At 56.4% G+C, this 21,135-nt stretch overlaps 1 protein-coding gene across 4 annotated transcripts in view; it reads left to right on the forward strand.

Moving 5' to 3' along the window:
• PPFIA1 (PTPRF interacting protein alpha 1) overlaps positions 1-21,135 on the forward strand; it is a 67,913-nt gene that overhangs the window by 23,609 nt on the left and 23,169 nt on the right. For 2 of the 4 annotated variants that reach the window (XM_059150570.1, XM_059150568.1), the window contains 12 exons: positions 199-345; positions 2,061-2,195; positions 3,238-3,312; positions 3,645-3,728; positions 6,569-6,700; positions 8,008-8,070; positions 9,142-9,221; positions 12,350-12,493; positions 14,599-14,814; positions 15,210-15,441; positions 17,625-17,654; positions 20,452-20,603. In XM_059150570.1, the coding sequence (XP_059006553.1) occupies positions 199-345; positions 2,061-2,195; positions 3,238-3,312; positions 3,645-3,728; positions 6,569-6,700; positions 8,008-8,070; positions 9,142-9,221; positions 12,350-12,493; positions 14,599-14,814; positions 15,210-15,441; positions 17,625-17,654; positions 20,452-20,603 (1,490 nt within the window). The remainder of the gene's footprint in view (positions 1-198; positions 346-2,060; positions 2,196-3,237; positions 3,313-3,644; positions 3,729-6,568; positions 6,701-8,007; positions 8,071-9,141; positions 9,222-12,349; positions 12,494-14,598; positions 14,815-15,209; positions 15,442-17,624; positions 17,655-20,451; positions 20,604-21,135) is intronic. The other 2 variants (XM_059150569.1, XM_059150559.1) reach the window with 2 other exon arrangements.

The following is a 21,135-nucleotide window of genomic DNA, read 5'->3' on the forward strand; positions in this document are numbered from 1 at the left end:
GGTCATGTAGGGGCTTGGGATGTTTGAGGTAAGTATGTTTTCATTTGTATTGGAGGCATTGGCACCTCTCAGTTTTGAGGACACTGGTTTTATATTTGACTTTGAAAATCAAGATTGAGTCTGGTTTTTGTGTGTGGAGTATATTAATGTGCATACGTTAATTATTTGCCTTTTTTCCCTTTGAAATACTTGACGTAGGCCCTGGCCCAGAAGGAGGACATGGAGGAAAGGATCACTACTCTCGAGAAACGCTACCTCGCAGCACAGCGCGAAGCCACCTCTGTGCATGACCTCAACGATAAACTTGAAAATGAGATTGCAAATAAGGACTCTATGCATCGGCAGGTACTGGCTTTCGTTGAACTTCATTCGACTTTCGTCTATTACTGATGAAGTTAAAGACCTTTTTCCTGTGACTTTTGTGTTGGAAATCAAGTCTCAGTGTAAAGTTTTTATGATCTTAGGAAATTTTATAATCTTAGGAAATAAACCAAGTTTAAGAACTTGGTTACCTCAACTTGTAACTTTTTACTCATTTAGGATTTTACGCAACCTCCATTCTTTGCTCTGCTTTGTTTTTTCATTGCACATTAATCTGGTGCATGTTAGCATCTATCAGAGGAGGAGGGAACGGCGGAGAGTGTGGAGGCCCTTGGCCCCTTTTGTTGGTACTTGGAATGGGGGTGAATGGCAGGTGCAGAAATGGGTCCCTCCCGTGATTGGGAAGCCACACTGGCTTCTCTGCCCTGCTCAGGTCATCCGGAGTTAGCAGGAGAGCCAAAGCCAGCCTCTTGGAAACAAAGTGAGCTTGTCTGGTATGTTGTAAAGTGTATCGTTAGGTCCAAGATAGTAATAAAAAGTAAGATACTAGGAAACCATTCAGAATTACATTGTGCTGTGCTCTTCCAGAGCATGTAAGACAGTAAAAGGTAGACGACCAAACACTGCGTATAGTGTGCTGTGTCTTCCGAGGGCGCGTACAGATAAACACGGACACGCATGCACAGGAGAAAGAAGGAGCCCGCACGCGAGCAGGTGTTGGGCTCTCAGGAACCTTGGCTTATCCATGATTAAAAAAAATTTTTTTTTAATGTTATTTATTTATTTGACAGACAGAGATCACAAGTAGGCAGAGCAGCAGGCAGAGAGAGGGGGAAGCAGGCTCCCTGCTAAGCAGAGAGCCCAGTGCGGGGCTCAATCCCGGGATCCTGAGATCATGACCTGAACCGAAAGCAGAGGCTTTAACCCACTGAGCCACCCAGGAGCCTCTTAAAATTTCTTTAAAGGAGCAGTCTTGTTTGAATTTTCTTCATTAAAAAAAATGTTTCTTAGAACGAGAGTGTTTTTAAGGAATACTCAGTTACGAAAATAACATGACTAGCATTTCATTAGGTGAGCTCTTAGAAGGCCTGCGCTTCTGAGGTCGTGTGAGCTGCGTGTGGCTTACACTCCCACGGTCTGTGAAGGGCGAGGCCTTCACATTTTTTAAGCAGGTTTAGGACCGAACCTTCTTTCCTTAAGTTGTCAAGAAGAATGAGCCAGCTTCTACAGAACGCGGGTTCTCTTTAATGCCTGGGAGCTTTTTTCTATTTAGAGGCTTGGGGGGCGCCTGGGTGGCTAAGTGGGTTAAGCCGCTGCCTTCGGCTCAGGTCATGATCTCAGGGTCCTGGGATCGAGTCCCAGATCGGGCTCTCTGCTCAGCAGGGAGCCTGCTTCTCTCTCTCTCTCTCTCTCTCTCTCTCTCTCTCTGCCAGCCTCTCTACCTACCTGTGATCTCTCTCTGTCAAATAAATAAATAAAATCTCTATTTAGAGACTTGGTTGAAGATGTTTAGGAAGAGCAGTGCTTTGGCAAGAGGTGTTTTGCACGTTGAAATCAGGCCCAAGAAAGTTGGTGTATGTTCCTCGCAGGAAGAAAAATCGTACTCGGAAGCAGCTACCAAAACAGTGGGCTTCTGTCAGCTCATTCAGTAGCTCTCACGCTTAGGTCTCGTTTCGTTGCATCAAACGTAGGAGCGGCCGGCAGACGGGCTGCGCTGTGACACTTTGCCTCCCTCCTAGACCGAGGACAGGAACCGGCAGCTGCAGGAGCGCCTGGAGCTCGCTGAGCAGAAGCTGCAGCAGACCCTGCGGAAGGCCGAGACGCTCCCCGAGGTGGAGGCCGAGCTGGCGCAGAGGGTGGCTGCGCTCTCCAAGGTGGGCTGCCTGTCCCTCGGGGCCCGGGCCGGGACTTGGAGTTGGATGGTGCTGGGTTCGCGAGCCCTAGTCACCGTTGTTCCTCGTGTCGGCGTGTCTGAGCCCAGGAAGGAGCTCGGGGCCGTGTCCCGCGCGCTTCTGTCTGAGGTCGCGTGCTTTTTCAGCGTCAGCAGCCGTCCTGGTTTTCGTTCGCCCTGCGTTGATTTCCCCCGTTTTGTCAGATGCGTACTGCACTGGTTCCGGAGGGCTCGTTCCCACGCTCACTGCTGCTCAGGGGGATTCGAGTCCATACCTCAGAGCTCGAGACACGAGCTTTGGCTAAAGCAAGGGTCGGGGCGCCTGGCTGGCTCGGCCGCCAGAGCGTGCGCCTCTCGGTCTCGCCGCTGTCAGGGGAAGCCGCACGTGGGGCGGAGAGATTACTTTAAAAAGAAAGGATCGATTTTTCCCAGAAAAATGGAAATCCTGTTCTCTTTTGAAGGTGATCCAAATAAGTATATAATGCCGAACTCTTTAACTCATTCACGGGTTTGAGAGAGAGCGGGCCGGCACGTGGGCGACACAGCCCTGCCACCCAATCCTCGGCGTCCTCGGTGGTGGGAGGTGGGCGCCAGCCGGCAAGGACACAGTGTCCAGTCGTGATGTGGTGGCTGCTGAGGTCGGGGGGTCCGCGTGGGAAGAGGAAGCACAAATCCCAGAGAGCAGCCCGGCCTCCCGGGGCGCAGGCACCCAGCAGGCAGAGCGCGGTCGCGTGCCCCCTGCCGAGGGAGCCCACAGGGAGCGCCCGCCAGTCCTCACGTCTCACCTGGCTCCAATTTGTGGGGGCCCCGGGGAGAAGGGGGCAGGACGGTCCCAGGTGCTGTTCTCGAAGGCTGCCCTTGGCTCGGGCAGACGGTATCAGGGGCTTACAGGACCCTGCCTAAGAGCAGGCTCGTGGCTACCAGCTTGTAACAGCCTCTCCTTTCCTCTCCTCTGTGATCTGCGTGTTAAGTCTCCGTTTCTTTTCTCCCCCTGTCATCGCTTCTGTCCCTGGTCGGCCTTGTAGCCTGACCTCTTGTCTTCGGGAAGCTGTGCCGCTAAGGAAGCTAGACTGTTCGAACTCACTTCCCAGCTTAGGAAGGTAGCGCGTGCGCGGCTCCTTGCTGCTTGCCGCTTCCTGCTGTCTGTGCTGAGCGAGCCCGGGAGACAGCCCCCGGCCGGGCCGGGCTGCGGGGAGGCCCCTCTGCACGGGAAGAGGCCGGCAGTGGCCCGGCTGGGCCTCGGTGGCCTGGTGCTTGGCGCTGCGGCGCGTACGGCCGCACGGAGTGCGATCCGGGCGGGAGGAGAGGCCACCCCGCCCGGCGGTATGTGAGCCCTGCACAGAGCATGTCGCGCTTGTGGCTGTCCCGGCTGGTGCACAGCATGTGGCACGGATGGGGCCGTGCGTGGGGCTGACGGTGTCTTTGCCAACAGGCCGAGGAGAGGCACGGCAACATCGAGGAGAGGCTCCGGCAGATGGAGGCCCAATTGGAGGAGAAGAACCAGGAGCTGCAGCGGGTGCGTGTCTGGGCACACAGGCTGCGCGCCGGGCGCTGCTGGGGGAGGGGGCGCCTTGTTTCCCGCTTCTCCCCACCCAGACACTGGTCCCCTTCTTGACTCCATCAGGTGTAGAGTTTGTGGCCTCCTCTGCCAGCTGTCTGCTGGTGGGTGCACCCCTCTCACAGACCATGTCACGTCAGCATTGGTGGCGGGGGACAAGACCGGTGCCCCGGGGCAGTGCTGCTGGGGTGCAGGGACCCCATGTCCCACCGCTCTCGCTGGCTCATCAGGAGAGCTGCTCCGCGTGCAGGTGGGATCTCACAGGTGCCCCTCAGCCAAACTGCAGGTGCTGGCTGGCTCCTAGAGGATTAGTCTGCTCGCCTAGGCCATGACATTGAGGTCCCGAAGTCAGGTCACGGGCCTGACCTTGATCCTCAAGTCCTGAAGTCTCACTCAAGACATAAAGGCACCGGCCAGGATAGCTCTCCTGAGAAGAGGACGACCGTCCTTGAGCTGTGGTAGGGAGGGGAGCGCATCTGCTGAATCCCCAGAGAGTTTTCACTGGAGGAGTTGCTCATGTGTCCGTGTGGAGAAACTCAAGCCAACCAGGCCACGGCCCCAGTCAGCTGGCCCCTAGCCGTAGGCCGGCAGTTCAAGGCCATCAGATTTTGTTTTCACCAGAAGCATATGTGCCTGGCCAGGGGCTGCCAAAGATCACACACAAGCTCATGGGAAGTGAGGATTCTTTTTTTTTTTTAAGATTTTATTTATTTGACAGAGATCACAAGTTGGCACAGAAGCAGGCAGAGAGAGAGGAGGAAGCAGGCTCCTTGCTGAGTAGAGAGCCCGATGCAGGGCTCAATCCCAGGACCCTGAGATCATGACCTGACCCAAAAGCAGAGGCTTAACCAGCTGAGCCCCCCAGGCGCCCCCGGAAGTGAGAATTCTGTCTCTGGCCACAGGACTGTCGCTTAGGCAGCCCTGGCCGGCATATCACACACACACACGTGCACACGGGCAGACGCTCGCCTGGTAGAGGGTTAGACTTTAGCTGTTCGGGGATGGACTCACTGCTTCTTGGGCCTGGGTTGTCATCGGAAAGGACACGTGTGGAGATGGGAGTTCTTTCATAGCTCAGGCCGTTCAAAGCCAACTTTTCTGCTGTTTTGCTTTAAAAATCCTCAACCACTGCTTCCTTTCTGTGGGGTGGGGTGGGGTGGGGTGGGGTGGGGTCATTTCGTAGTTGCTGTGTGCGCGGCGGGGTTCTCTGTGCTGTTTCATCCTGGCAAGAAGAGAGGTGCCAGCACCCATGCTGTAGAGACGAGGAGGCCAGCACAGAGGACTTGACGCGGCTGTCCAGTCTCTGTGGGCCCACTCCTCCTACATGGGCGGCACGCCTGGACAGCCCTCTCTCCGCCCTGTCCCCTCTGCCCGGGAGAACCTGCTGAGCCCTGTCCCCAACTCAGGTGATGCTCTCGGACACTGTCCCGACTGCCGCCCTGAGCACTTCCTGTTCCCACGCCTTAGGTCTTGTCTTCCTTCAGGATAGGGGCCAGCACAAGCTCTGTAAACCAGGAAATGGGTGATGGTTTGGCAAACACAGACTATCAACTTTGTTACTACGTTCTTAAATTCCTTGAGGTAATTAGTCATAATCTTTGAACATAAATTTTCATTATAGAACATTTAGGCGAAGTACGAACAGACAGAAAAGCAGCTGCAAGTCTCTGTTGCCGCTGAAGTTTTCTCCAAAGTGGGTTTTTTTTAAACTTTTGCTTTGTAAATTGGTTCAACCTCCCCCCTACCCCAAATCCAGACCCAAGCTTCTGTTTACACACAGGAAAATTCCTTCCCGCGTGTGTAGATAAGCTGATCCCCTTAAAAATACGCCAGTTCCTGCATGTAAATCTGCCTCCCGAGTCATCTGTTAGTAACTCCTGACGGGCCTGCAGCCCTGTGAGTGCTTTAACAAAAACCTTCTAATTAATGGTCTTGGGGACTTGTCCCTGCGTTTCTCTGCACTGATATGTCCGTGCTGGTGCCCGAGTGCCCCGAGGGTGGCAGTGGGACGGACCCGCCCAGGGCAGCGCGCGAGTGAGTCACGCCATTAGTCTGTGGCATTTTGGAAACACTGATCACACCCTTTATTCTTCTTTAAAAATGTTTCAATGTAAATTCAGTTTAGTTAACACTATAGTGTATTATTAGTGTCAGAGGTGGAGTTCAGTGATTCATCAGTTGCATGTAACACCCAGTGCTCTCTCCATCTCCTGTCCTCCGTAATGCCTGTCCCCCAGTCACCCCAGCACCCCCCACCCCCCCCAGCAGCCATCAGTTTGTTCCCTAGAGTTAGGAGTCTCTCGTGATTTGTCGCCCTCTCTGATTTCGTCTTGTGTTTCCCTCCCTTCCCTGTGTTTATCGGTTTTGTTTCTTAGATTCCACATGAGTAACATCATATGGTATTTGTCTTTCTCTGATTGACTTATTTCCTTTAGCATAATACCCTCTGTCTAGTTCCGTCCACGTCATTGCAAGGGACGAGATTGCATTCATTTTGGTGGCTGAGTACCGTTCCATTGTCTACACACACAGCACATCTTCTCTGTTCATTTGTCTGTCGATGTTGGGAATGCAAACTGGCGCTGCCACTCTGGGAAACAGTAAATTAAAAGGAAGTTTAAAACAGAGCTACCCTGCGCCCCAGCCGTTGCACTACTAGGTGTTCATCCAAAAGCTACAAACATAGTGACTCGAAGGGGCACCTGCACCCGGTATTTAGAGCAGCAGTGTCTGCAGTGGCCAAACTATGGGTCCTACCTTTCCTTGGAGTTTGTAATCTTTTGTTTCCTCGGTCTTAGGCGAGACAGAGAGAAAAAATGAATGAGGAGCATAACAAGCGTCTGTCAGACACAGTGGACAAGCTTCTTTCGGAATCCAACGAGAGGCTTCAGCTCCATCTCAAGGAGAGAATGGCCGCTCTGGAGGACAAGGTGGGACATCACGAGCATGGCCGGGGGGCTCCCGCCCTCCACAGGAGAGCGCTCCCATTCTGCTCCTGGGGACTAGTGCAGAATGGCAGGTGACAGCCGGTAGCGGAGACAGGAGTTATTCTCTGACGTGGAAACAGGACAGACTTGACCCACTCACTGAACGGACTTGCCAGCATCCTGTCCTCGCCTGCCATGGGTATTAACTCTCCATCCGGAGCAGGAGTCTGTAAACTGGGTCTGTAAAGGGCCAGAATTGTAGGGATCGGAGGCTTTTACTAATTGCAAATACTTGTGTAGACTTGTGTAAAATAACCACCTGCTGTCAGTAATTAGCACAAAAGCAGCCACAGACTGTAGGGGACAAGTGGGTGTGCCGTGTGCCAGGGACCCTTAATTTCTAGCACCGGGCAGTGGCCAGATGTGGCCTCATCCACCAGCCCTGCACGAAACTTTGTGTTCTGCCCTCAGCCGTGATGCTCTTGCTCAGGGACGAATTTCTGTCCCGCTTGGGAAGATGGCACTGTAGGAGCCCAGTGTTCCGTAAGGGCTTTAATCCGCCAAAGACAGACATTCTCCTTTTTCATCTCCTGCCTTCTCTCTTTTCATCTGGTTTGGAAAAAGTCTGAGCCTGGGCTCTTACTGTCATCATGGAAGTGCTCGAGCTGTAACTGGATGCAGGCGCGTCCTAGAACCTATGTCAGAGAAACTCTGGTGGCGACACTTGGATTCCGGCTTGATAAAGCCTGTTCTGGCTACAGCCGCCTCCCTCAGGTTGGGCCCAGAATCTTTCCTAAGGTTGGCACTTGGATTACGCTCATCTCGGAGACACCAGTGATCACGGCTGATTACATGACACATTTGTTCTACGTAGAACCCATAATGAAACTCATTATTACTGTGTAGGGCAGTTACCGCACCTATGGGCCAACCCTAGTGTAGGAATATTTTTATCTGAGATTTGAATTATACATTTGACACTTAATGTCAGGATTCCCAAGTGACTGGTGAATTACAAAGCCTAGAAGCTAGTACAAACTGCTTCAACTGATTAAAAAACTTACTCCACGAGCTTGTCCGTTTAGAGAATCGATCAGTGAAGAGATTTGATGCGAACATATTGTTACATGCTGTTATATGACGTCATTGTCCGCTTTGCTCTGTGGGCAGGTGGCCTGCTGATAGGCGTGGTCCTGTGGCCCGTTCCTTTTCTGTGGTACCGTATTATTTTACACAAAAGTGTGGCCATACTGTATCGCATGGGACATTTTCAAGAACCAGCACCAAAGCTCCGTCTGCATCTTTTTCAGAATTCTCTGTTGCGAGAAGTTGAAACTGCGAAGAAGCAGTTAGAAGAGGCACAACACGATAAGGTACTTTCCTCTCTGACTTCTTCGGGGGTCCACCGGGCTAGGAGCAGAGCCGATCTGGGGGCTGCTACTGGGGCCGCTGCCCTGAGCTCTACAGCTCAGTGAAGGTTTCCAGTCCTTTCTGGTCCATTTAGAAGTGGAAATGTTCCTGTAAACCTCTCATGTGGTGCGGTGCTGGCCAATGGGAGGTCAGCGGGAGGCACCGGGGTCACCTAACGTTTGCTCGCAGCCGCGTTTACAGCCATAAGGAGAAGCAATGCGGGCGGTGCGGCCGATGCGGGGGGACAGCGCGGCTAGTGAGCTCTTGGGTGCCCTGAGACTTCTGTCGGCTTCCCGCGCTGTTCTGCGTGGACAGAAGCAAGGCTGGGCTCCGGACGCCCCAAGCAAGACAAGAACAGGAGATTGCGCAGTAGAGCGCGGGCCCAGCTCTCCCCACCACCCAGAAAGTTCCACTTCTTGCTGCAAAGTTAGTCATCGTTCACGGTCTGGTGTTTCTCCTCTAAAGGCTGGCTGTGACTGAGAGCTCACTGCTCTGTCTGCCAGGGTTGAAGGTAATTTGGTGACCCGAGTGTTCCTGTTGACCTAAGGACTCTTGGAGAACACTTGCTTGAAATTAAACGTTGGGTGTTCATGACCGCTATAGACACCCTGCTGTGGTCGTGAGCCCGTGTGACCACGTGTGACACAAGTCACTTTTCTCTACTTTTTAATTGGCGCCTCATTAACCTGCAGGGTTCGGACAGTTGCGGGTATACAGCGCACAGACTCTCGAGTCTGTACGTCACTCGGTGTGCACCACCGCTGCGGTCATGTCCCATCCCCACGAGTGTCTGTGGGATCACTGGCCGTGTCTCCTGGGCCACACTTTCCACCCCCGTGACGTACGGATCGCGAACTGGAAGCTCCTGCGTGTCCCCTCCTCACCCTGTTCATCGATGCCACACCTGCCCGGCTGCCTCCCCTCTGGCGACCAGCAGCGTGGGCTCCGGGTTAAGAGTCTGTTGTCACAGAGTCTCTTGTCATTTCGAGTCCCGCAAGAGGTGGCCGCAGTCGATGCCCTCTGCTCTCTTGTAGGATCAGCTTGTCCTCAACGTGGAGGCGCTGAGAGCGGAGTTAGACCAAACGCGGCTGAGAGGCGCGTCCCTTCATCACGGGTACGACACGGACCAGTTCACGGGGATGTTCTGGGTGAGGCGAGGGTCGCTTCCCCTCACTGCGTGTCCGACCTGAACCAGACCGCAAATACGGGCTGGAGGAGCCACGGGCCTCACGTGAACCAGTTCACACATCCCTGTTTTAGGACCTGATGTGCATCCACAAGAGTGTTCCTGGGTCATGCGGAGCTGGAAGCTCGCTTAGTGGCAGACCGGGAGCAGAGGGTTGGGTTTGGGCACCTGAGGGACTGGGAGTCCTGTCCTTGGCCAAGCTCCCAGCTGTGGGAGGGGGTTCAGAAGGTAGGGAATGATCAGTCTGTGCGTGGGCGGGTGAATTTGCAGGCCCCCAGAGTGTAGCACTGACGGTGTGGGTCCCGGAGGACGGAGCCTAAGCCTAGTGTGTCAGAGGAGGGCCCTGTGCCCCTGGGAGCAGTGAGCCCCCCGCAAGGCCGGTGGGGTTGCTGGGGAGCGGCCGCACAGCCAGAATTGTGAGGGGTGCCTTGAGTTCCTGGGCTTGGCTTAGTGCTTGTAGCTTTTCACGTTCTTTAAGGGATTGAAGGAGAATGATGTGTGGTTGCCTTAAGTCTCCTGGGACAGCTTGGAGTCAGCGGCTGTAGGGGGGGTCAGCTGGCCCCGGAGCCGAGCAGGTCGCCCTGTATCCTGCCGGCTTCAGTCCCACGAAGCTGTTGGGGGTTTGTTTGCCCCATTGTGGCAAAAAGTCATCACGTGAAAGTCGCACTGGACCGAGAGCTGCCGGGTGGCTGAGTGAGCCTCCTCAGTCTGCGGGACGCGGGCGCACGCAGGCCGCTCCGGTGTTTCCGCGATCACAGGCGTGGGCTCTCGGGAAGGTCGGGGGTATCTTGTGGCTGTCCCCTTGGGGCCTGCATGTAGGAAGGGGGGTGCGCTTCAGGGAAGGTGGAGTCCCAGAGAGGCAGAGCCGGAAGCTGTCCCTGTGTGGGGAAGCCCCGGAGGGAGAGCTTCGAGAAGGAGCAGGAGTGTGCGCAGATGGGGCAGAGCGCCGGAGGATCGGGACGCAGAGCAGGCTCTTGGTTTGCTGACGGAGAGCCTCGCCAGTGGGAGGCCAGGGTTGCGAGTGGCGCTGCTCCCGCTTGAAGGTGTGTGCGTGAGGAGGCGGACACGGCGCCCGCCGCGCTGGCGGAGGTTGGAGTATGAAGGGAAGGGGCCTTGTGGAAACCTGAGGGGTGGCACCGTGGGACGGTGGGACGACAGGAGTCCGTGTGTGTCTGCCTGTTCTGTGTGCGCTAGCAAACGTGAAGGATGGAGGGTGGGAGGAGCCGCCAGGGTCCCAGGCGGCTGTGTGGTCCGGGGATGGGTGCGGCGGAGGGTGTGTTAACAGAGGTCTCGTGCAGAGCCGCCCCCCCCCTCCGTGGCCGACGAGAGGCTGGTAGGCGCTGTGGGACAGACGTGTCGCGGAAAGCACAAGCAGGACGTGGAGGGTGGGGTTGGAAAGATGGCTGGGGGCCGGCAGGTGCAGCCCCCCCCCCCCCCGTCTTGTCCACGTGACCTTCTCCAGCAGAAGGAGACGTCTAGGTTGCAGAGCAGGAGAGAGGTGACAGACAGGCTCCCACACACAGTTGGGGCCAATGAGACACAGTTTAGGGATACAACCTGATGCAGGGTGGCGGGCTCGGGAGGAAGTGAGCCGCAGAAGGGGATGGGAATTAGGTGACACTCGTAACCCCTGGAGGGTCCGTGTGCCACCCCACATCACACGCAGGGTTTCGTGCGTGTAGCTCCCACCGATCTCGCGTTGTGCCGTGGCCCCAGAGAGCCGTCCTCGAACTGCCGGATGTAAGCGGGCAGCTTCGGGAAGCAGCGACTAGAGGAAGAGAAGGGAGGTTGTGGCCGGCAGGACCCTCAGGCCACACTGAACGCAGGCGTTCCTTTAAAAACCAGAGGGAGGTGCATGGGGGGCTCAGTGGGCTAAGCCACTGCCTTCGGCTCAGGTCATGATCTCAGGGTCCTGGGATCGAGCCCCGCATCGGGCTCTCTGCTCAGCAGGGAGCCTGCTTCCCTCTCTCTCTCTGCCTGCCTCTCCATCTACTTGTGATCTCTCTTTGTCAAATAAATAAATAAAATCTTAAAAAAATAAAAAATAAAAATAAAAACCAGAGGGAGGTGCGTGGAGCACAAGTGGAGGGGGCGGCCCGTCCGAGCGGCCCCATCTGCAGACGGTGGGGAGGTGCCAGCGGCCCCCTCCTGAGTTGACCCTAATCACATGAGTGGGTTCTGTCTCCCAGGATCTTAAGGATTTCTGAAAACGCAGGCAGCCACTCCTCTCCTAGAGAACAAGGAGCCACTGGACTCCGTGCCAGAATCAGGGCACAGGGGTGAACCCGTGGCCGAGGCCAAGCGTGCGGGCTCTGGGCTGCCACACTCCTTCGTCTCTGCTCGCCAGTTTCTCTCCAGAGCCTTTGCCGAGGGGAGCCGCTGACGGCCCGCTGCAGCTCTGCTCTCTGGTGCCCCGGGCTCCATCGGCCTTTCCTCGGGACTGCTCATTCCAGGGCGCGGGCTGTCTGTCGGCCTGACTGCACACACGCCTGTGCTTCTGACCAGAAACACCGGGTGTGCCGCCACACCCTGTGCACATAAGCCGCGAGTGGGGGCTCAGAACGCTTCTGCCCCCGGTGCCCTAAGACGGCTGCTAGTAGCAGCTGGGGGAGTCCCTGGGGTCGCTAGGCCTCACACCGTGGGCCTTGGCACAAGTGGGACGATGGCAGTTGAAGGCCAGCGTGACGGGTCGGTGCGCTTGCTCATCATTCGGGGGGACGGGGGCGCGGAAATGCAGGACAGCGGGCCTGGCGGCGGGTTCTGAGCTGGAGAGTGCACCTGTCCTCCGGCTCTCAGACCGCCGGGCCGTGGCGCGCTCACCTGCCCGTGCGGGGCGTCTGCCCTGCTTTCCTGGGCGTCCAGGTGTCGCGCCTGCTGGGGCACCCTCTGTGGGGCATGGGCAGCGGGCTGTTGGGGAGACGGGGAACAGATAGCCTCCTTGGAGAGGCCTTTTTTGGTGAAATCATCTTCCGACTGACAGGTTCCAGCTTGGCTGACAGAGCTCGCGGTTTACTTTTCCTCCAGTGACGACCTTTTCTTCTTCTCCCTTGTCTCAGCCGGCCGCACTTGGGCAGTGTCCCCGATTTCCGGTTCCCTGTGGCAGATGGCCCCACGGACTCCTACAGCAGCGGTGCAGTGTTGCGGCGCCCCCAGAAGGGCCGTCTGGCTGCTCTGCGAGATGAGCCTTCCAAGGCAAGGACCTCCGTCCCCCGTGGGCTCCCAGCACCCCCACACCTCCCTGAGTGTCACCTGCCGTGTCCTCTGACTGACACGCCCTTCCAGAGCGACAGTGCTGACAGGTCACAGTCTCTGGCCCCCCACCCCTGGTCCCTGTTCTTCTTTTGCCGGCTCAGAGTCTACTCTTAGGGCTTCTTTTCTTTTTAAAGAGTGGGAAAGCGGGTGAAGTGTGACTTATGGTGAAGCACAGCACAGCGCCAGTTAGTACAGGCCTGAACCGTTAAGGGTAAACACATACGTTCATCCTTAAGCACAAAGAATTCACATTCGGAGGCTTACAGACATCCGTGGTCAGCAGCATGTGTCTTTGTAGACGGGTCTGTATTCTGAGTCCGCGTCCTCCCTGAGCGGGTTTCAACCTGGCATACTAGAGCCCCGGCGCTGCAGCAGTGTGGAAGGACGGACGGACGGACGAGAGGCAGAATCCTCTGCGTGCACGGTGTGGCGAGGGGCGGCCAGTGGAGTCAGATGCGGCACGTGTGTCCATCATCTGCCGCTGTTTAACACACTGCTGTGGTGCATAGTGGCTTGAAATGAACATTCAGTAGTTTACAATGTCCTTGAAATTAGGAGGGTTGAGCAGGGTGCTTCTGGCTTTAGGTCTCCAGAGTTTGGGCCACTGGAACACCCACCTGGGGTTGGTGCCCTTGCCTGGCTGTAGTGGGGGCCTCAGTTCCTCGCAACGTGACCTCTTGACAGGAAGTCTGTCTCCTGAGGTGGTGAGAACCACAGGGTCGTGGAGGCTAGCGTGGGGCCTCCGCCTGGCTCACGGGTCAGCAAGCCCAGCGGACACCCAAGGGGACAGGTCTGCTGAGCAGTTGGATATGCCAGTCTGGGCCTGAGGAGGCTTTAACTGGGGAGAAGGATTGAGACCAGGACCCGCTTGTGGCATCTAGAGGCACAGGCAAGGTAAAGTCACCAAGTGGGCACCTGTGGATAGACCCGAGGTCCAAGAATAGAGCTCTGGGCGCTCCCAGTGCACAAGCTGGGGAGACGGAGACAGAACAGGCGGAGACAGAGCAATGACATCAGGTGGGGGAAACCCCCAAGTGCTCAGGGGAGGGGACAGGTCAAGGGCAGCTGACGAGCCGAGACCAGTTCTGGGGGAGCCTGCTTGCGACAGGCTCCACTGCGAGGCGAGGATGTGTAGACGGAGCAGGCCCGCCTTCCGGGGAGCCTGTACTCTGGCTGGGAGCAAAGTCACAGTGGCAGCTGGAAGGACCCCTGCGGTAAAAATTCTGTGGTTTCTGTCCCGCTAGTTTGGAGGGAGAAGGGAGAACTCATTTTAGCCTGATGTGAATAAACCGGTAGAAAGTTGATTTATCCAGAGAGAGGGCAGAAGGATGTCCTTGAGTACACTGAGGGCCAGGCCTCGTGCCTACAGGTGGGGCTGTCCCCGGGGGTGGGGGGTGCAGCACCCCCCGAGACTGAAGAGGGGGAACGAGTGTTGGTATGGAGGGAAGAGGGCAGGAAGAGCCTCTGCTGGCGCCTGTGCTCGGGACTGCGTGCACTCGGTCCCAGGTGCGGTGCCTGCAAGCGCCCGCTCCCGCAGACAGCACGGTGGGGCCCCTGCTGCCCGGGGCAGGTGCCGCGTCCTCTCACCCCTCCGCCTCAGGAAGTGGGGCGGGAAACTCCAGCCGTTCCCAGTTCCCTGCATGGGGACACAGGTGAGACGTCAGGATCACTGAGGTGCACCCAACCTCCATGGATCTCATGGGTTTTTACTTCCTGTGAGCGTGGCTGACTGGCCACGAGATGCTGTTCTAATTTCCAGATTTTGTATTTGAGCCGGTTGTCCCACCACGTAAACGATATCACAGAAACGTGTCCACCTCGGGTACGCGTGGGGGCCCTCCCGGCGGTAGGCTGCCACTTCGCCCGGCGCCGAAAATTCTGCTTCTTGCCCTGCAGATGTCAGCAGCTTGGAAGCATGGCCTGTTCCATGTTCCTCTGGGGCTCCTGTTCGGAAACTTGTGGAATTTCTGATGAGTTCTCTGAAGTTCCTATAACTGCTGCTGCTACTTTCCGTCTTCAGCGAGACTCCGTTTTCCTCTTCTTAGGTACAGACTCTAAATGAGCAGGACTGGGAGCGCGCCCAGCAAGCCAGCGTGCTGGCAAACGTGGCCCAGGCATTCGAGAGTGATGTTGATGTGTCTGATGGCGAAGACGACAGGGACACTCTCTTCAGTTCGGCTGCTCTGCTGTCACCCGGTGGGCAGGCCGATGCCCAGACGCTGGCCATGATGCTTCAGGAGCAGCTGGACGCCATCAACAAAGAGATCAGGTACCTGGCCCCTGGAGACGGGAGTGTCTCTGAGGAGAGCTGTCGCACTCGGAAGGTCGGGGACACATCCTGTGAGGGCTTCCTACATGTCCCACGATGATGGAACTACTCCATTCTACCCTAGGAATTGAGTTCTGAGACTGCCCTTCACTGTGACATCCGTTAGCCAGGGCGTTCTCTCCAGGGTCGCGGTCTCAGCATGTCTGTGTGACATCTGGGGGAGGAGCAGAAGGTGTTCGGTCCCTTCCCCCAGAAGCCAACAGCACAGCCAGAGAACCGCAGAGGTGCCCAGTGTGTGCCACGATGCTGCTCCGTGTCACATGGGGCCCCAGACTCGGCCAGGGTGCCCTTCCTGTCAGCGAGGGGCTGACCACGCGCTTCCGCTTTCGTTCCAGGCTGATCCAGGAAGAGAAGGAGAGCACCGAGCAGCGGGCGGAAGAGATTGCGAGCCAGGTGGGCAGCAGCACTTCAGACAGCCCGGGCCGGTTCCGGTCTGGGGGTGCTGCCCCCCCACACCCCACATCCACACTCACAGGCCCGTCCCCTCCGCACAGCGGGCGCTCCACTCCGCGAAGGGGCCCACACAGCCCCGCCAGGGAGGTGGACAGACTGGGGGTCATGACGCTGGTGAGTATTTGCCGACCCTTCTGCCGGCTGCGCCCCCGCGCCCCAGCCCCCGAGTTCAGCCTCAGACTCGGCAGAGGTGCCTTGGTTGGGCGTCTTGTCCCAGAGGGAAATCAGGTTCACTTGTTACGTTCAGAGGCTCGAGACATTTTAGACTGGCCAGTATGTAATCACTCAGCACAGGGACCCGTTAATTGTGGCATTTCGATGACCGGCCTAGCGTGTCGTCGTGAGCCCATCAGGGCTTTTACTGGTGCAACTTTGGACAACGTAGGCCTGTGCCGGGCGCAGCAGCTCCAAGGGGAAAATTATTATTTTCTAGGAATAGACAGTTTTACAGAAGTAATATGGATAGTCTCCATAGCGTGTAGCACACTTACAGAGAGGTCACTGCTGTCCTTTGCATTAGAGGTGCCGAAGTGGAGAGTATAGGACATTCGGTCAAAAAAGAAACCTTAAATTGGTTCTTTCAATGATGCACTGGACCGCGTGCTTGATGCCAGCTCTGTGCATGAGGCAGGGACGGCCACACCATGAGCCACACACCGCGGTGCCCTTGGGAGGTCCCAGGGCGTCTGTGCTCCTCAGGGTCTGGAAACACTGTGACCCTACGGTTTTTGGTGACAAGTGTGCAGCTCTGAAGTACCTTTGATAACTTTCCTGTGTGGCTTAGGTTTCATGAGCGCGTGCCTCTTTCCCACATGAAATCACGTTCACAGCGTTCTGCTCTTCGATCGCACGTCTGTCTGTCAGACTCTCCTGTCCGTTTTTTTTTAGCTGCATCGTTACCAGCGTGTAACTGAATGAGCCGTGAATCCCTGTAGCGGTGTCTGCCCTGGTAACGAGTCCACCTCGTGGTGTCTCACCTGCTGTCTTTACCATTCACATCGTTAGCTGATTAGCTCAGATCTTAAACTCTCTGAGGGTTTTATTTGCGGTTTCATGCTTCCTTCCAGGGCATTTGTAAGAGTGGTTGTAGAAAATAGTTATGCTTCTTTTGCCCCCATTTTTGTGCTTTTGTATGCTGGCTGACAGTCCGTGGCTGGTTTTGATGTCCGGTACCATCCTTTGGTTTGGTTTTCACCGTGAGGGCAGACCTCGGTCTCCCACCTCAGCCGGGGTTCGGTCCACCCAGCCCCGTGCCGTAACGCCCTCCCCAGCATGCTCGGGTGGCAGTGACCCTGCGGTCCACTGTGTGTGTGTGTGTGTGTGTGTGTACACGCGCCCAGTCATGGCTCATGGGTGTGGTTTCTTCTTTGTCGTCATTTCTCATGAGATAGTGGGGTTTTTCTTTCCCGCAACAGGGATACATTTTCCTTAGCATGTCACTTAGCATATGTGCAGCGCGCATAGTAGATGTGGGAAAGAGCACGATGCAGGTGAATCTGGAGTGTTTTACTCAGAGCTGCCTCGTAAACGCAAGCACTCGTAAACGAAGTGCTTCTTATATAAAGAACTAAGGCAATAAGCAGGGAATGATTGATTAGCAGCCTGACCCGAACGGCACGCAGTCCTGTTTTGATGCTCATATGTGACTACAAGTCTCGTCAGCTTCCCGAGCAGCGTGCGTTCTGCCTTCGTAGGCTGTTGTCCACATTGGATACGGAATCACAGAAGGCAGCGGGCCTCTGCTGTTACGCCGGTGTTTCTTGGCACAGGGCACCCTGCTCTAAACAACGCTCTCACTTTCGAGAAGCTTGAAATCAGTGCTAGGTGAGGATTCTACGTGAAGATCCCGCAGGTGCTTCCGGAGAGTGGGTTCGCCGGGTGCTGGAGGAGGTGGGCAGGAGCTGCGCCGTGGGGTTCACACTGTAGAAGTGCAGCGCACTTTTCAGTAAGGAAAACGGACTCAAGACCAGTTTAGAACAGATGGCAGGGCAGTCCCCGTGTTACACAAGGTGCCATACTTTAATCAGGGGTGTGTGTTACTGTGAAATTCTTCCATGGTAAGTTACCGTGGAAGAATTTATAGCGTTTCTCTAGTAAATCTTGAATAACCTCTTATGTTTAAATTTATGGTGAAAAGAAGTTCTATTTCCAGTTACATTGATCTAAACAAGTCTCAACTCACTTATATCTGATCTGTTATTTTTTTAATATGTTTGCCTGTTGTGGTCCTTGAATTTTTAGCTTCAGCGTGTGCAGTAAATCTGATTTCTCTTCATTTCTTTGCATGCCTCTGTCAGCCTAGTGATTTAAGGAAACATCGTAGAAAGGTAAAATTTTTAGTAGTTGAACGTTCCTCTGTTTGTCTGTGACCCGTGAAACAGCGCTTGTCCCAGAGACCGCGGGGCCCACAGCGCTGCAGCCTGCTGCAGTTCACCCTCGGGGGCCCAGCTGGTTCTCACAGGGCACCGCACCAGACCGGGGTGGTCGCCGGTGCCGTGTGGGTGTCTCCTGCTCGCTGCGTACTTAGCTCCACCAGACATGATGGTTTGGTTTGTGAAGATTTTACTTACTTATTCGTCAGAGAGAGAGAGCTCGCGCACAGGGGGAGCAGCAGGCCGGGGGAGCGGTAGGCTCCCCGCTGAGCAAGGAGCCCGATGCGGGACTCGATCCTGGGACTCCGAGATTATGACCTGGGGCAGAGGCACGCGCTTCACCGACGGAGCCCCCAGGCGCCCCAGACATGATAGTTTTCAAAAAGAAACTAGTGAAGCAGAGCCATAGGCTTTAGACTCACGCCGCTGGCATCCGCGACTGTGGCTGCAGCACTCAGGGAGCCCCCACCGTGTGCCAGGCTGCACCGGGAGCTCCATGAGCCTGCCGCCCTCACACAAAGCCCCGCGAGGCATAGGTTGTATCATGACCCCACTTCTCAGGTGTGGAGTCCCGAGCTGGGGCCGCGGTGCCGAACGGGTTTGCCCACCGCCTGGCCCGCACGGGGCTTAGGGCTTCTATGTACAGGGGACCGCAGGTTGTGTCTCCCCAGTCTCAGAAAAGGTACAGCGCATCAGGGGACAGATCCCTTGACCAGAGTGTCTTCCTTGTAACTGTCGTGCTTTGCTCCCTGGACTGTGTGCACCCCGACCCCAAACCCGCCGGGCCGTGCGCTGCCAGGGCCACGCCTCTGCAGGGTTGGGGGCTCAGTGTTGGGAGCTGGGCGGCAGCCAGGGGAGCCTCTCTGCTGGGCGGACAGGTGTGGCCATTTAGTGACACTCCTGGCTTTAAGGGCCAGTTCTGTCATGATGGCTTGTGACTCAGGTGTGGTGTGGGTGCCCTGCTCTCTCTCCTGTTAACGCCAGGATGACGATGGGATCCTGCTCCCTGACCCAGCCACAGACTGGGCCCGTGTGAGCGCGGTCTGCAGAGATCGGGGGCCCACACCGGAGCCAAGCCCAGCACAGCCTGAGTCTGCCAGCTTGCCTTCGCAGTTTTCTTGGGAGCAAGACTTTCCAGTGGAAGAGGGGCATGCTGCTGAACCCTCAGGCAGGGCAGTGGCTCCTGTTGCTTGTGGTCCCTCGAGCCCACGCACTGCTTCTTGGAGGGCCTTATTCAGAGGGTTTGGGAGGGTGTTACATGCAGAGTGCTGGGTCACACAGACAGGGCCAGCGTGCACTGTGCCCGGGGCCCTCCTGCTGCTGCTCGTGGTTGGTGCATGCCGGGCTGACCTCCGGCTCTCCTGGAACCTCTCTGTTCTAGCTGACGCTGCAGCGGCCTGGAGGTGCAAGTGTGCTGGACCCCAGTGGCGGGCAGGGTGTGCTTCCTCTGGGGGTGCTGAGGGAGGGCAGGCCCAGCCGGGGCTTGCCGTGTGGCCCCGACCGTGGCACAGCGTGGGCTGGCACTCGGAACTGTGTCTCCACTGGCCGCATCGTCCGCACAGCCCAGAATGTCTCTCTTCCGATCCTGTTCTTTTTTGTTGTTGTTGTTTTGTTTTTGTTTTCGTTTTTTACAAATCACTGCTTTAACCTGAATTTGCAATCTTTCCCTGTTCCTGCCATCTGTCCCTGCTAAGTTTTATGTTGTTCATATCTAACCAGTTAAGACCGCTTTTTGTTGTCTGATGACTGTGATGGGAACTCAGGAGAGGGCACGGGGCTCATCCAGCTGTTCATCACGGCTGTGTCTTCCCTGAGCTCAGCTCTGCTCGGCGCCGGCGCCCGTGGGTGTCCCTGATCCCTGCGGCTGCAGAGGTCCTGTTACAAGGCACCCCCTGCTGCCCCAGTCTCACACAGGGGTTTGCCATGCGTGTCTCATGAGACCCAGCCGTGCCTTAGCCAGTCCCAAAGCCCAGATCTGTGTGAGCCCTGTCAGGACCCCGGTGGGGCTAGAGTGCTGGCCAGACTGCAGCCCTGCCTTCCTGCCTGAGGCCGCACAGGTGCAGCTCAGAAAGACACACGGGGAGTCTGAAGGGGTTCTTCTTGTCATGACAGCAGCCTAGCGTCCCCGCTGGGCGGAACAGGCTGTCTCTAAGCTGCGCATACGTTCAGGTTACAACCTAGTCCTCCAAAGACAGGGGCCAGGCCCATGTGGCGGGGAGGGTGGGTGCCTGTTCACCTTGAACTTGACCTTAGGGACTCTGAGGTTTGTGTCATTACTAGAAATGATGGATTATGGTACAGGCTATTTCCTTTACCCCCACAACGGGAAGCTCTAGTCAGTGCTGCATGGCAGCGTTCTTGGTTTGACTGGCACTGGGATGAATGCTGTTGCTCCTCAGCACTCCGTCAGGGAGAGCCCCCCCCCCCCCCCGGCTGGCCACGGTTCATACGGACCTGGTTTGGGGTGTGGCTCCTGTCTCCGCCATCCCCGTGGGGTCGGTGGCTGTCCTTGTGGCAGTGCAGGGTTCGGGGGAGGGAGGGCGCGAGCTGCAGAGGCCTCAGGGAGAGGAGCGCCCGGCCCGTGCTGCCCGCGGCACTCAGAGGCAGGCAGGGCGCATCCTGGGGCTGCTCGTAAGCAGGACCACTCCACAGCACAGCCCCGGTTGGCACGGAAGGTCATGGGCACACGTGCGGCCTGCGCGATGGCTCGCGGTGGGTTCTCACTCACTGGTCTCCCCCGTCTCCCCCGCAGGTGCCGGCTTCCCGGGAAGAGGTACGAGATGACAAGGCAACGATAAAATGTGAAACATCCCCCCCCTCCTCCCCGAGATCCCTCCGCCTAGACAGGCTGCACAAAGGAGCCCTGCACACGGCCAGCCACGAGGACATCAGGGACGTTAGAAAGTAAGACGCGCGGGCGCTGCTCTCCCCATGGGAAGCACTCTCGGGCCTTAGTTTGCAGTTTTAAGAAATCTTTGATCTTTTCCTGGGGGAGAAAAAAAGGTCAGAATGATGATTTTAAAGAAATATCAGTGAATCAAGTGGAGTTTGTGTAAATGATGTCCTTGGGACCCCTGTGGGGGCTTGGAGAGCCGTGTGGAAATCGGGCCGGGGACACGTGGCTGTTTGTGCCCAAGTCTGTTCAGAAAGAAAGAGGCTAAACTTGGAGGACTTGGGGCACCTGGGTGGCTCAGTGGGTTAAGTCGCTGCCTTCGGCTCAGGTCATGATCTCAGGGTCCTGGGATCGAGTCCCGCATCGGGCTCTCTGCTCAGCAGGGAGCCTGCTTCCTCCTCTCTCTCTCTGCTGCCTCTCTGCCTACTTGTGATCTCTCTCTGTCAAATAAATAAATAAAAATCTTTAAAATAAAAAAAATTTAAAAAAAAAAAAAACTTGGAGGACTTCGTTCCTTCAGAGGCCGCCCACCGGCCCTGGAGA

This window comes from Mustela lutreola, chromosome 1 (genome assembly GCF_030435805.1).
Source record: "Mustela lutreola isolate mMusLut2 chromosome 1, mMusLut2.pri, whole genome shotgun sequence".
NCBI lineage: Eukaryota > Metazoa > Chordata > Mammalia > Carnivora > Mustelidae > Mustela > Mustela lutreola.